This window comes from Anguilla rostrata, chromosome 3, assembly GCF_018555375.3.
Source record: "Anguilla rostrata isolate EN2019 chromosome 3, ASM1855537v3, whole genome shotgun sequence".
Lineage (NCBI taxonomy): Eukaryota > Metazoa > Chordata > Actinopteri > Anguilliformes > Anguillidae > Anguilla > Anguilla rostrata.
The window spans coordinates 23,760,220-23,776,254 of record NC_057935.1 but is presented as its reverse complement, the minus strand read 5'-3'; the positions used below and the strand labels follow the sequence as shown (position 1 = coordinate 23,776,254).

At 37.9% G+C, this 16,035-nt stretch overlaps 1 protein-coding gene across 1 annotated transcript in view; it reads right to left on the bottom strand.

Moving 5' to 3' along the window:
- Nucleotides 1-16,035, bottom strand: part of LOC135250526 (dachshund homolog 1-like) — a 102,557-nt gene that overhangs the window by 20,736 nt on the left and 65,786 nt on the right. The window contains exons 4-6 of the mRNA XM_064326882.1: nt 4,958-5,130; nt 2,843-2,978; nt 1,284-1,418 (exon numbers count right to left, since the gene is read on the bottom strand). Coding sequence (XP_064182952.1) covers nt 1,284-1,418; nt 2,843-2,978; nt 4,958-5,130 — 444 coding nt within the window. The remainder of the gene's footprint in view (nt 1-1,283; nt 1,419-2,842; nt 2,979-4,957; nt 5,131-16,035) is intronic.

Sequence of the window (16,035 nt, the reverse complement as noted above, 5' to 3'; positions counted from 1 at the left end):
TTGTTAGGAAGAGAGAATGCACATGTGAGCTAAGCAATAGCAAATGACCTGGTAGACTACAGAAGGCCAACGCAGTGGATGACAAAAATACTTTCAACTGTGAAGAAAAACCCCTTTTCAACTGACGAACAGATCAAGATGAAAACCACTGGTAAGTCTCAAGAACAGAAGCGCCAGTTTATTTTGATAAAAAGAACATTAAAAAACTGTAGAGTTACGAAACTCTTATGGACAGATGAAATGAATATTATCCTGTACCAAAGTGAAAAATAGAAAAGTGTGAAGATGGAAAGGAGATAGTGTGATAGCTTGGGCATGTATGGCCATCACTGGAACTGGCTCACTTACTTAATCAGTTACCAGTCCTGAATACAACTGAGCATGCGTTTCACTTGCTTAAGACAAAACTGAAGGCAAAAATCCCCCGAAACATCTAGGAACCAAAGATGGCTGCAATGCAGTTGGTCGCAGATTTCAGGCAGCCTTCAAATGCAAAGGTTTTTCCACCAAGTACTAAATATGATGCCTTTATTTAAGATTATGAGTAAAATATTAGTAACACAAAAGTAGTAGGCTAACTTTTACCCAAAATGTGATGAAAGTAAGTAGGCTAGTCCTGCCCAGGATGTATTCCTGCCTCTCGTCTAATGCATGCTGGGATAGGCTCCAGCACACCCCGTGACCCTGACCAGGAATAAGTTGGTATAGATAATGAATGCATATTGTACTTTTGAACACATTCATTAAATTGCCCTACTAATTGCAGCTCACTTTAAAATATCCCATCACTTACGATATGTCTTATGACATACCTTGGTATCATCCCAAGCTTACTTTGAAGCTCGCCCCATGTATGCATTTCTAGGCTCATAGTTTTCAGTTTGTAAACAGCACACATAGGCTTAATTCTTTTTGACGTTAACTTGACATGTTTTTGCTTTTGAGAATTTAAGAAACGTAGCCTTTTTGTTCACAGTTACACACTAGCTATTATTATGCTGCTAATGCATATAACGCTAGAAAATGAGTATTTTCACTTGCTTACAGAACTTCCAGTTTATGCCAGCTTTCATTGTTTAATCTGTACAGTATACCTGTTCATTCAAGCAAAAAATGTTGCTTATGCTCGCACTGTCAGAATTCCCACATCTAATCAACTTAGACTTCTAAAATTGCAACTAAACAACATTGCTAATTGTCCAGACGAAATAGCCATGTTAGATATTTAAACTGAATTGAGTTCCCTATGTAATGTTTATAGGAGTGTGTGAAAAGGGTCTGACCTCTTTCGGTGTGTGGCTTTTTGACCTCGTGTCCCATTTCGTGAGTTGCGAGGTCTCCCTCCTTCGGGCCCGGCAGTGTGCTTGATGACAGGCCTAGGGTGACCTGAGACAAGGACAGCCCATTCTGGTGCAAGGCTGAAAGTCAAGACACGTCATATGAGGGTGAGGAGTTGGGTGACCACCCGTCCAAAATTTCAAGGGGCAGTCCCAAAATGTTGCACATTTGTCACGCATTTCAATGATCATGGGGGGAAATTAAGTTCATAATACAATTATAGTTCCCATAATGCTTCGCTCTAGTTACGCTATAAATTCTGTCATTGAGAAGCAATGTGATTGATTTAAAAAATATCAAGCGCACCCGTGATCAATTCGTTCATATAGAGAAGAAGACAGCAGAAAGTTTAGCTATCTAGCCAAAAGAGCACAATGTGAAAATAGAAGAACATCCCAATAAAAAAAATGTTAATCTTATAACAGACTGAGAGAATGAACACTCTTGGTTCACAGCCATTTCAGGTGACCCCCAGAAAGCAGAGAGCAGGGATTTCTGCTAGTCACAAAACATGTACAACAAAGGAATGCTAATGCTAGCATGACAAGCTTTTTCTCAAAACCAAAAGACAGCAACACGGACAAAGTCACGACAGCGGGGTGACCAGTGTCTACAATAGCAATTGATTTATATACGCTTGTTTTAAAAGCAGCCGTTCAAAATTGAACAACATATTCTCTGGTTGCTACTTATTGCAATAACGAAACTCAGGCCAGCCTATTTACATCCCTTACCTTCCTGCCTAAGATACATTTTTCTACTCTACATAGGTTATTCAATTTCATTCATGTCATTACAGTAACCTAAGGTAAACTTTACATACCGACAATTTACAGCAAGTTAATAAAAAATGCGTGTTGCATGTACCATCTAATATTAAATCATTTAAATAATAAAGTATAGCCTATTTACTATGTTTCTCCGCCACTCCCATGTTTCTCTCATTGTTCCGCAGAAGCAGTTCCACTGTCCTGTGAATAAATAGTTACAGCCTGGTCACCCTAATCAGGAGATGCCCAAATAGAAGATTCCTAAGGAGAATATTTCACATATATCTGAGAACTGAATGTAGCTCAGTACTTGTATTATATATAGTCTTTTTGGTTATTCTTTACAAAAGGTAAATCAACCACATCTATTATTCAAAGCATTGTGCAATGCTGTATACAATAGCATAAAACACTCCCTTGCTCTCTCTTTCTTTACATTAAAGGCATTTAGCAGATGCCCTTATTCAGAGCGACATACATTGTATCCATTTATACAGCTGGATATATACTGAAGCAATGCAGGTTAAGCGCCTTGCTCAAGGGTACAACAGCAGTGTCCTACCAGGGAATCGAACCTGCGACCTTTAGGTTACAAGACCAAATCCTTATCCATTAAAAATCACTGCCGCCCTCCCTCTCTCTCTCTCCCTCTCTCACTCTCTAATGATAAACAGCTATGACAGAAGGAGAACTAGTGTTTCCTTCTTCTGTATAGGTAAGAATGGGAAACTTACGTATCCTGTCACAGGAACTTTCTGTGTGTGCTGGAGAGCTGGTCATACTGCTGCTCTGGTGAGAAGATGCATGGCTCCTTGGTCTTCTCCCATCCTCAAGAGAGGGTGCCGGAGAGGGGCTATCTGGAACACGTTCCTTATATCCAAATCGAAAGAGCTTTTAGCACTCAATAGACACAAACCTTCATCTATCCTGAGTCTGAACAAATTTCTGTTAAGCTATGTTATGGGCAACATAGTGTCATGATTAGAATTTACACAACTGTTTTATTTTACTTATTTCTTTAAAAAGAAAAAAGATTTCCATTTTATATTCATTCTAGGTCACATGATATATATTTTAATGAGAAATTTATAGCCATTCCATAGTATACATAGTGAAGTCTGTAAGTATTTGAACAACAACACCAATTTAGTTTATGGGGCCTGTACTCCAGCACACTGGATTTGAAATAAACCAATGAATATGAAGAGAAATGCAGACTGCCTGCTTTAATTTATTTAATTTCAAATGTCATAATATTTAGTACTTGCTTGCAAATCCTTTGCATTCAATGAAGTCTGCCACCCATAGACATCAACAGATGCTGGGTATCTTCCCTGGTGACTTGCTGCCAGGCCTGTACTATACTACCTTCCTCAGTTCCTGTTTGATTTGGGGACTTTTTGCCTTCAATCTTCAGCAAGTGAAACAAATGTTCAGGGTCAGGTGATTGATTTGGCCAGGCAAGAACATTCCTCTTTTTGGCCATGAAAAACTCCTTGGTTGCTTTAGCAGGTGCTTTTGGGGTCATTGTCCTGCTGCAAGGTACAGTAAAGCACCATCCAATGAGTTTTGAGGCCTTTGGTTGGATGTTGCAGTCCACTGCAGAATTTATCATACTGCTGCCGTCAGCAGCCCCATCATCAATAAAGACAAGTGAGCCAGTTCCAGTGGCAGGCATACATGCAGAAATATAACACTACCTCCACCATGTTTCACAGATGAGGTGGTATACTTAAGATCATAAGCAGTTCCTTGTCTTTCTAAACACTTTCTTCTTTCCATTACTTTGATAATCCTCATCGTATCAGTCCATAAGATTTTATTCCAGAACTCTACAGTTTTTCTTTTCTACTTTTTAGCAACCGCTAACCTGGCTGTTCTGGTCTTAAGGCTTACCAGTGGTTTGCATCTTGTGGTGAACACTCTGAGTTTTTTTTTTTTTTGGATCAATATTTGAAAAGCGTTTTTTCTTCACAACTGAAATTATTCTTTGGCCATCCACAACAGTGGTCTTGCATTGTCTACCAGGTCATTTGCTATGTCTTAGCTCACTAGGTGTTCTTGCTTCTTAAGAATGTCCTAAACATTCAATTTTGACAAGCCCAATATTTTGGCTGTCTGTGACCGAATATTCTCATTTTTCATCCTCATGATTGCATAATTACTGGCATTGACAATTATTCGGGCCTCATGTTGAGAAAACAGAAACAAACTGCAAATGCAAATGACAGACTTAAATGAACTCTAGATTTTTCGTTAGCTTATAGGCACACAAACAAATGAGGCAATGACATACAGCTATTCAAGAAAAAGCTGAGCTGGCAATTGTCTGATTATTTATGGGAGTTTCAGCCCTTTTATACATAGTTCCCCTACGTATAAAAAGGGCTGCAATTCGTGCATGGTTCACCCAATATGGATGTAAATAACCTCAAATTACTGATGAAAGTGCACAATTCTAGATCCAATATGCTAGGGTACAGAGACAAAACAACTAAAATGTTGCTGCTGTTCAAATACTTACAGACTGCACAATAAATATACAAAATTGACAAGCTCATGTTGCAATTACATAACATTTTTTACATTTTGTTTTTAATACTGCAAAATGAGTCGCTGCAAAACCATTTGTGTTAAAAATAAAACACTAACAGACGCCCTTTGTTAAGTTCCTTTGAAAAATAATCTAAAATGAATGCTTATATTAAGTGAATTCTATAAAAAATGGTAATTTACTTTGATTTAATATTGAAAAGACTCTTAATTATCAGGATGAATGGAGACAAGTAATATATGTCCACATCACAGAATCTGTTGTACTTAGCAAAATGAATGTCTCTGTATGATACCTTTATAACGGAGGTCACCATTCGGGAGGGCACACTCTGGACCTGAGCAGCTGCAGCCATATTTGCAATGGTGCTGAGGTGGTTCATCTGACTCATTGCCATGGTGACAGATGCAGGAGGTAGGCTGACTGGAATTAGGGGGTGGGGCATCATCATAAATGGAAGTTCTAGACCTTTAAAAAAATTAGATTGGTTTGTATAAACACCACAGGCCAACATATTTAGCAACTGAAAACACAGGGTCAAACAAAAGGGTTCTGGTAATGAGTACATTAGGTGTAATGTCAACATCATCCATCAACAATTAATGGCTTAAATGTATCACTTAATAATATAATGTGGAAATCTATATAAATTAAATCAATTGAATATGCAAACAATATACTTCATCATTATATATAATGGCAGTTAAATAATATTCTAAAATGGCTGTCACTTCAGATGAGTGATACTAACAGCAACATTTATTGCCTTATACATTTTATTATGAGGCAATGGAAGTTATTACGAAGTTAATATTAAATAACTGAAAGACGAATGTTCACAAAGTCTTAACGGTGTATCAATTAATTTATAAAATAATATAATTCACATTATGCAGATGTGTTCATGATAAATAGGGATTATGCTTTAAACAGCCGTGTTGAAATGAGATAATTACAAAAGCAATTATCCAGATGATTACAGATCAATGAGTATACTGCATAACCAGCAGACTGTTAGGGCCACAGGTCTGACCACATGAAGGACCACAGGAATAAACCCGTTCTTCACAATAGTATTTTTGGTTCTTTATGCTCCAAATCTTATCACATCCTAACTAACACATAATGCACTCGCAAATAGAAATAAATATAACTGTTGTATCTACTAAAGTTATCACTGAGGCATAGCATATTTGCTTCCTACAAAGGAAGTTCACCCCCTTCTCCTGAACCATGCCCACACCATGAACTGTGCTGTATAGAAACGGACTGTGGCCATTTTGGTCTCTGCAGTTTGAGAATTTAAACAAACACTGAAAAAGAAAACTCCACTCTGCCTCAAATGACTGATTGAATTCCCTTGTCAATATGTCCTGGCTGGCAAAGAGGGAAACAATTCAACTCCTTCGACCAAACAACCAATGGACACATGGCAAAGGGAATTACAGGCTTCTGGAAATAATTATGTCCTGAAGAAATGGAATGCAAGCTCATTCTCCACAGAAGAAAACACCTATTTTCCATAAGAAAGATGCCATGTGGGTTAACAGAGGAGAACCATCCCATGTCATTAAAAAGGATAGGAGATGAAAAATCAGTGGGAACATAGTGCTGCCTTATGGCTGACTCTTTTGTAGGACAGGGAAATCTGAATCAATCACTGTTCCCATGACTGGACTCAATTAAAAGTTGCACAAAATCTTTACTGATCAGAGAAAAATAGCAAGCGACAATGTGACTATGTATCTGTGTGAACCCTCACCAAATCACACTGAACACAAAATGACAAACAAAAGATGGACTGACTGATATACTACCTTGGGGTGAGGAACAAAAAGATTCTGAAAAATGGCTTTCCTTTATCTACCATCAGCATTAATGCTTGCTGTTTGCAATATGCCATATATTGTAAAAGGTGACTCCAGAGTTATACACAACAATCCAAGTGGACATAGTTAATCTTGTCTTTATGGGTAAGAATTAACAACTTGACACACAAAATATGTTTTTGCTCTAAAAGTAGGTATACCACACTATGCCATTTGCGAAAAAAACTGCAATACCTTGCAGATTATTGTGTAATCCGCAATAGCACTGAACCACATTGCATTAGCATGTGTTATATTCCTGCTTTATTGATTAATTTCAAGTTTACATCTGAACTACATGGGCTAATATTATTACAGGCTGTGAAATGTATATTCTGCCTCATGTGTTGAAATATGCCAACCAGTTTTTATGATTAAGTGTTTTAGACTTCCATGTCTGAAACAGACTCCTAATTACAGACTCCTAATTTCAACATTTTTGGTAGAAATCATATGTGCATTTGGGAAGCTAATTCTCATATGTAAAAAAAAAAAAAGCGTTAACTGTGGATGAAACTGAAAAAACAAAAACAAAAAAAAACAGTCAATACACATGACTAAGATTGTATTAAGAAAAGGTCATTGAACACAACTGCCGGAACTCCCAGAATAAATTAACTGTATCCATGGAGGCTGTGTAGGCAGAGGACATGGCAAAAAGGGTGAAGTAGATTGACTCACCCTAATTACCATACCCATAGAGGTTTGTGATGCACTGTTACAGAAGACAACCATGAGTTTTTATTGAAGGCCGTGGTGGCCATAAAGAAACTAAATAAACACAGTCAGGTGTCTGTAACTGTGAACATGGAGAGCCACAATTCCTGCTTTCTACAGCCGGCGGTGGCTATGGGTAGGAGTGGTCTGCCCATAGCCCAAACGTGCGTCTTGCCCACCCAATCAAAGTTCAAAGATGAATGCATAACACACAATTCCTCGCGCCCACACCCGCCAGCACCCCACCCTCCCCCCCTCTCGAGAGCATCCAACAGCACCCCGCCCTCCCCGGGTGACACCAACCCTAGTGACGCCACTGCGCCCAAGTTGCCCACCTATTATTTTTACCAGCCAACCCTAATATAGCAGGCTAAAACCAGCCCTGCTGCTTTCTGTTTTCACCTTATTGCTCGATTTTATTCCTGCTCAAGAAACCAACTGATGTGAGTGAACTGCTGTGATTTCTACTTAATCTACTTAAGTAGTCTACTTAATAATATTGTGTGCAACCACTATCCAACATTTTTTTGAGTGTAGTAGTGTTCTATGTAGTGCTGGGCAGAGCTACTAGCTTAACTACATTTTCCAGTAGCCTACCATGTGTGTAATTTAACTATGTCCAAAATCACGTAGAATTGTATCTGTATTGACATAAAAGTAAAATTATTAGACCAGTCACATACCTGGACCAAGAAAACCCCCGTTTTTGATTTAAAACACCCTTATCCCCAAATGAGAAAAGAGAGAAATTAAGCAAATGAACAAGTATGGGGGAAAAGGACTCCTTTGATCCCAGACTAAATATGAATTCATGGCGCAACAGTTCCATGCAAAGCTAAACTGGAAAAAAAGTTCATAAAAGTTTTCTCAAAATAACAGCTATCAGGGTTTCGCCTGGCAGAGCAAAAGAGCCCAGTGCCAAGACTGGACACTTAAAAGAAGAGAGCTAATGGACTTAATTAGCCTCGGTTGGAAAACCCGTTTATGATCTAATTCTGGAAAGGCATTGGGAATAAAAGTGGTGCTATGGAACAAGTCCGAAAGCTCAAGGCAACATCTGCACTGGAGTTGAATCAAATTGGATAGGCTGTGGATAGGTTTGTAGGCTTTCAAACAATGCATGTTTGTGCTAAACACTCAGGAATAGAGAATGAGGTCTAGTGAACTAACTGAAAGAACTGATTAATCAAAGTCTATACAAATGTACATGAAAAGAACTATGCATACCCCACTGACTTATACACAGGGTTGGAAAGAGTACTCAAAATGCTTACATAGAAGTACTGCTACTTCAGAGATACCTAACCCAAGTAAAAGTAGTGGTTGACAAAGTCACTCTTACTAAGTAAGAATAAAGTTGTTCATTTAAAAGTCACTTAAGTATCTGAGTAAAGCTTACTTACATGATACAAAGGAAAATACAAAAAAAAAGAGAAAGGTTGAAAGTTCACTTTAAAATCAATTTCCTGTAAAGTTCGACTCATCCTCTAGTCAGCTGAATCTATTGTGGTTTTTGTAGCAGTAGGCTATCTCACTCACTATTTTATACCTACCACAGCAAAATCCCAAAGCAATAGCAGTAGATGGGGGTCCATAATTATGCTTAAATAACATTTAAATACTCTTAAGTACTTATCAATACTTGCATTTATATAAATGCATTTTGCAATAGATCTGCATCACATGCAGCATCCTCCTAATGTTTTATGCTGAGCTCATTGAGTGTAAGACAAATTCCCTTTGGGGCAATGAGTTTCATTCATTCATTCATTCATTAGCAAGTCATTATCATTGTAAATAGAGTGCAGCTCAGCGAACCAAATTTTCAACTCTTAGGAGACAATAAGCAACCTCGTCATCAAAAACAAGCCTGAACCAGCAAAGAGGAGTGGGGGTGTTGAGATAGCATAATTAATGAATTAATAGGCCTGAGCTAGGGCCTTGTCAGATATCTAGTTTTTTATTATTACATTTGAGAAACAGACAATAATATTTTATTATTTGATCAGGAACACTTTCCCTGCTCTCCTCTCCAGAAACATCAAATTAAACATCCTTGGTACAATTAAAAGCCATGTTGCAGGTCTTATCTCTACACAAAACTGCGATGTCCTGGTTGTATTACCTTCTGGTGGGAACACAGGACATCCAAATTATTGAGCCAGAGGCCCTGTGTGGCTAAAGAATGCAAAAAGGATGCACACCGATGTCTATACAGACAAAGGTTGTAGAGGCCTAATACTTGAAATCCGTATATTTTCCAGTTTCAGTGGAAAACAACGTGGTGTGAATTGGTTGTTTTACATGGAAAAAAATTTTCCAGGCTGGATTTAACAATTTTATGGCAACAAATATCACCTCTATTGTTAGAAGCAGAAGTAAACTTCCATGTTTTTTGTACATTTTGATAAAGGTTGATCCAACGGGTTGCCCTGCCAATCAACATGTTTTGCAATTTAATTTATAATTCATATATTTGATAATAAGCAAATTAAATCAACTAAATGTATTTAACATGTTGGATAAGTAAGGGGATTTAACTGTTGATGCACTTCTGTTCGGCATACAGAGTGCTGGACATTCAGAGAGAGCTGTTTAAAACCTCTGGATTCAGAAATTAAACATATTTTCCTAAATCCTCACTTCCCCAACGACGTCATAATCAGAGCTGAGTCTGTACCTGGATACCAAGCCCAAGTACTGGTGGGAGGAGTCAAAAGAAGAAAACCTAAGGCTATTTTCTCTGTGTGACTGACACTTGTTATTTTTGGTATTCTGCTTCCGGTGCATGCTTGTGTTATGGATTTACTCTGCACCTAACAAAGCAGGATCAATAACAAACTGAAAACTGAGGCCGGCTAGAAATGGCTAGCAAAGGTTCCACCACCACCACCAAGCTAAGCCATAGCTACCCCCATGTGACACTGCCTAACCTTGCTGCAACAGAGGTAAATGAATACAAAAGCTAGACTAAGCAAAGATGCAAAGAAAACAAAGCAATGAAATCAAAAATGAATATGAAAGTACATGGTAAGCTACTGTCTGACTCCATTTCATACTTCATACAGGCTTCAATACCTGATTCTGATAAAGTTACATTAAACCCTTGACTTCATATTTTGAATAATAGTCTACTTTTCTTTGCTGATAGTTATTAGCTTTTACAGATTCAATATGTTTTGGCATAATTTCTCATTGTTGCTCAACTTTTGTGTTTGTTAGCAGTGTTCACATGATTCTGTATGCAAAAAAGTGACTTTCAAAACATGAAATATTTGTCAAGGGATGCCAAGTGACAACACATAATAACATGTGGAGCACATGGGAAAACATGTGCTCCATGTGTTTTGCAAAATTTTCATTAACATGAAGAGTGTGCTCCACATGTCATAATGAGGACAAAAGACATGTGATATAAATTGTTGTACACATGTGAACCATATGTAATCACACGGACATGTTTTTTTTTGTTGTAAGGGTTTACATTCTGTGATCAGTGGCCATATAAGTTTAAGTTAGCTGTCCGAGGGATTCACACACACACACACACCAAAAATGATTAAATATTTCATCTGGTAGGTCATGTGCTTTCATGGTTGAGATTGCCTTGTTTACATTGTCAGACACAAAAAGCTTGATGGACATAGCAACAGTAAGCATAGAGGTAGGGCTTACTGAATGGTGTGGTTGGTGTTGGGAATCAAAATATGTCCTGTCTGTCACAACTACCATGGCCGTTTTTTGATCCCAGTCCGTCATTGCATATGAATTAGAAATGTAATAAATGTATCTGAAATCCTGGGTAGATACTAGAGAAAACTTTTTCTTTATTCTTTTAACTTTGTAATATCTCTTAAGTTTGTATGCTTCTGGTAACACTCTAACAGTTGGGACAAACTGCACTGCTCTCACTTTGGTACTCTGTATTCAAAAAATCATGCACTTCTAGCAAAACATGCACTTTTAGAAGTGTTTTTATTAAGCACGATGCAAGGGGTCCATCCCACACACAGAAAACTCTCACATGGTGTGAATTCAACCTTAAACCCTTAAAGCCCAACGGCCATGAAATTAGATGCGGGGCGTCTAACAATAACATTGTCTAAAATTATTGCTTTTATCGGTCATTGATTCAAGGTGCGGGGCTAGAACCCGTATACTGATGTAAGGCTTAGACTTTGCACTTTGATGCAAAAAAAAAAAGAAAATAGACTAAATCAGTAAACCCACAAGAGATAACAAAAGAAATAACTAAGCAGCCCCCCCTGCCAAAGGAAGGCTGAAATTGACACCCCAGTTTGATGATTATAATATTTTATAATCGAAACATGTCCGCAACAAGACAAACGGCTGCTAATCCTTCTCTACTGAGATTTATGCGAACATTATTCCAGTGCTGAGTAAAGAACCTAAAAGTAAGCTCTTACCTAGAAAAACTGGCCCTCTCGATGATCTAACCATTCTGCCCCTAGCCCTTTCTGGAAACCCCAATATATGTTGCACATGACATTCTTCGAGATAATTTCCGCAGCTTTTGAAATTAGTTTATGGCCTCCTTTTAGCTGAAATTATGAGATAAATATATGTTGTATTGCATAAACAGCAACTCACAGGAGGGTGTTTTTGCAGAACACACAAGATACAGCTTTGCACGCGCAATATTCTTTGGCTCAATATTTTTTTAGTGTGAAAATGCCACAGCAATAAAATTGAGCAAATTGACTGATGGAATGTCCCAATACCCTCCCCCTACACTCCCATCTATGATGTGACTGTTTAACAGCACTTAAATGATTGAAGTTGGTTACTAAACTAAATGTTTGAGCCTTGAATAAGTTGAAGGATATAAAACAGAACCTAGTTCAGTCTATATTTAAGAGATTGATTAGGTAGTTATATTGTATAACCACCCATCATAAAAACGATAAAAACAAAAAAATGCTGTCCAGTTGACGAGACGCTGTTTACCAACTGTTTCAGAAAGTGGCACAAAACCAAAACAACTATGTTATATTGCGCTGACCAAGAAGATAAAAAAAGACTTGAACAAAAGAAGAAGACCATTTCTGCCATTAAACAAGAACACTTCATGACAATACACATCATGTTATATTGCAACTTTCAATCACAGAGACCAACAAAAATATTTAAAGAAATCAATGACGAACATGTCTGAACACACAAAAGCTTTGTTTAGGACTCCCACACTTTGACGTGAGTCAAAGATATTTCTTACGTCTATCAGACTCTGGTGGACTAACTTCCCAATATTTAACTAAATTTCACATACTGTGTTTACACAGCGGTTTGAATTTTGAAATTTACGTGAATGTTAGATCTGTTCTTCAGGAATGTGATCCTGGTACAAACTCAATTTTGACCGGATAGTGTCTAACATCGTTTTTCTAACATTTTTCGCCTGCCCTGTGAAATGGTCGACTGCAAGACATGTATCTTAAGCTTGCAATGGGTCATAAATGCAAAGTGAACTGTGAAACAGGGTTTAGACCCAAATACAATTCCTACATTTTACTGACATACAATACATATTTAACGGTACTTGAAGGCACTCCTACAGAATTTCTCAACAAAAACATATTACAAATTAAAATGTAAAATCATTTGACAAATCCATCTTCAACACCTCACTCATTCCTACATAATTAAGGGACACCCTATGATGACATGATATGTATGAACACCAAGAAAAATTAAATTATTCATTTTAGTTATCAGCTAGCCTTGCATAGCAGGCTTATACCTCACTTTGCATTATGTTAAGCCTTGACAAAGCCTTGACAAAGCACTAGTTGCAATAATTGCCAACCATTGGTTTACATTCATTCAATGAAGGTGGGCTTAAGGTGAATAGCCGTGACTCAGACAAACTATGAGACAAATGTTTCGCAGAGAACCTCCTTCTAAGAATCTGACCAAGGTCTAAGCTGGGACATCCCTGGTTTGCCTATTGCCGGGGGCGTCGTAGTGGGGGGAAAAGTGGGACTGACTACCCAGGGCCCGAATGGGGGGAGGGCCCTTGAAAAGCCTGGAATGGTGCGTGAGAGACATGGATCAAGAGAGGAAGGGGGCCCACAGAGACTGCTTATTTATAGGGCCCAGGATTTTGTGCTATACTCCTGCCTATTGCTGCTACAAATGGTGAGAGGTTAGGCAAGAGTTCATTCTTAATTCCTAGTCTAGCTCTTGACTATCAGTGAAACTTTTCTAAAACAGACTAAGGATTTGATAAATGGCTAAATCTTCAGCAATTACAGGACATACAAAGTTACTGTAACAAAAATAATATGCTTATGATCCATAAGTAACATTTATTTCAAATTTACACCAAGTGACACTGTCTCTTCAAATTTTCTCCTATCATTGCTCCAAAGGTCACACAATTATACTTGTAAATTCAACCTGACAGAGACTAGCAAAAGAGGGACAGTCAGAAGTATGCATCATCACCCAGTCAAACATCTCAAAATGGATTCCTTCAATTAAGGAAAAAAAGTAGTCAGATGCTGATTAGGATAGACATGACAACTGGTCATTTAATTTTTAAGCTGTGCATCTGCCATAGAGAGTTAACCAAATTAGACAGCGGTAAGCTACAACAGTACCATTGCTGATGATAACATACTATGCCCTCGTCAATTCAAATAACACAGACATCAAGATCCCTTGATGTGGATCATATATATATATATATATAAACTATTCTCATATTCTCATATTGTGAGATACATTTCTGTGATGTACATCCGTACTTACGCTTATGCAGTCTTATGTCGATACTTGTCTATCAATGACAACTGAATTAGTATGACCAACTGAACACAATGCATTTAAATTATAACCAATTTATCTTTGAAATTATGCTAAATGAACAAGGCTTGCCTGTTGTCATCAGTCGACTGCAGTTGCAATTGTCTAATAGAATTAGTCTCAATTCATATGCCTGGGAGACCCCTCGTCTTGTCAAAACCCAGTCTACTCCAGCTCTGTCCATTGTGACTCAGTATTGCTTTATAATTCATTACAACAGAAATTTAATTTTCAGCGCAAACAAATCAGGAAAAATGTACCCCTTAGACACTACATGTTACTTCTTTGATGGACTGTGTACGTTTACTGAGACTACATACATATATATATATATATATATATATATATATGTGTGTGTGTGTGTGTGTGTGTGTGTAAGCTCATTGGGGAAAAAAGCAGGAACATCATAAAATACCTAAATTAAACGTCCTAAATAAATGACATGTAACCTGAGGTTCAATCAACATCTCTCCTTAACTATGATTACCAATACAATTCAGACACTTTTCCAACAGTTTGGCAGGTTCAGCAGTCATCAAACTCAAATTTTCAAAAACTATGCTGTTGAAAGACACTTTTGGCAATTATTCCAAAGCAAAATTTTGATTGAAACCAGGCCTGTGCCTCAATAATATTTCCAACAGAATCAATTATAAACACACACACAACCACGTATAAACAAATACAGAAACAAATCCACACCCACACACACACACATGTATTTGTTCACGTTTTATTTTTGGCACAAAATTCATTTGAATAAAAAATGTGTTTACATATTTGTTTAATAAATAGGTTTGGTTGCTTGCTGTAGTATATTGCTACAGAGCCCTGGTCCTTGCTGATTGCTTTCCCTACAAACCGACGGTGACGAGAGAAGAGTATCATCAAAGGGAATAAAGCCTTTTAAACACCGTCCACATGCAGCACTGGGTAGCACCAGCTCTGACAAAGAGAGGCCCTCATTGGTTCTGACCGTCCGCAGAGAGGGCTTTATTATTAGAAAGGACATAAACAGACTAATTAAATCACAGCAGTCAGGCTGAGATGACAGCTGGTGCACTGTGTGACCAAACAGATCCCAATCAACAAGCAAGCGACACAGCTCGAACCTGCAGGGCCTGTTTTCACTTTTTTTACACCGGAGAAAGTGCGATATGTGACAAATACAGTACGCCATTTCACTGCAGTGGACGTACAGGAGAGAAGGATTCTGGGTATTCCATGTTGAATCGCTCATTATGTCTGTATGCTGCCTTGCTTTAATTTATAAGCACAATCCCTGCAGATCATGCCATTCCTTGTACATTTTTCAAAGCATACAGATTCTGATAAAAATATATTTTTTTAAAAACAAGAAAGATGACAGAGAACATCACAGGTTTAGTTGTAAATGGTACTGGGCCCGTGGCTCTTATCATTCACTGGAAAGCCATGTTTTATCACAGAGAATAGCATGTTTGTAGAGATCAGGGCCATCTCGTGGTAGGGTTGTCTGAATGAACAACACAATAAAAAGGCAGTTTAGCAGTACACAAGCTGTTATTTATTATCAGCAGGGTTCCAAGTACAAAGTGAGCTAAAATAACATCAGGCTTGCTCGGTCGCATATAAATAATGGCTAAATGAGCACACATCTGGAGCTAGCTAGTCATAGCAAGGCTAGCTATAGCTTGTGTCAAGCATTATCCCCCATTACTGAACAGCGGGAGCCACAGACTAAGCTACCATGCCTCTTACAGGAAGGAATGAAATTTGTCCTCATGCAAAAATGTACTTAAGTGAATGTAATTGCCAGTGATGGAATCCAGAATGTATGTTCATTACAATGTGAGTACCCATGCTTTTGAGGTGGTCCAGGGGGGGTGCGGCTTCAAATCCCAGATGTTGTCTTTACCCATGAGCAACATGGTCTTTCTTAATTACGTAAATGAATATATAAATAAATAAATAACAACTA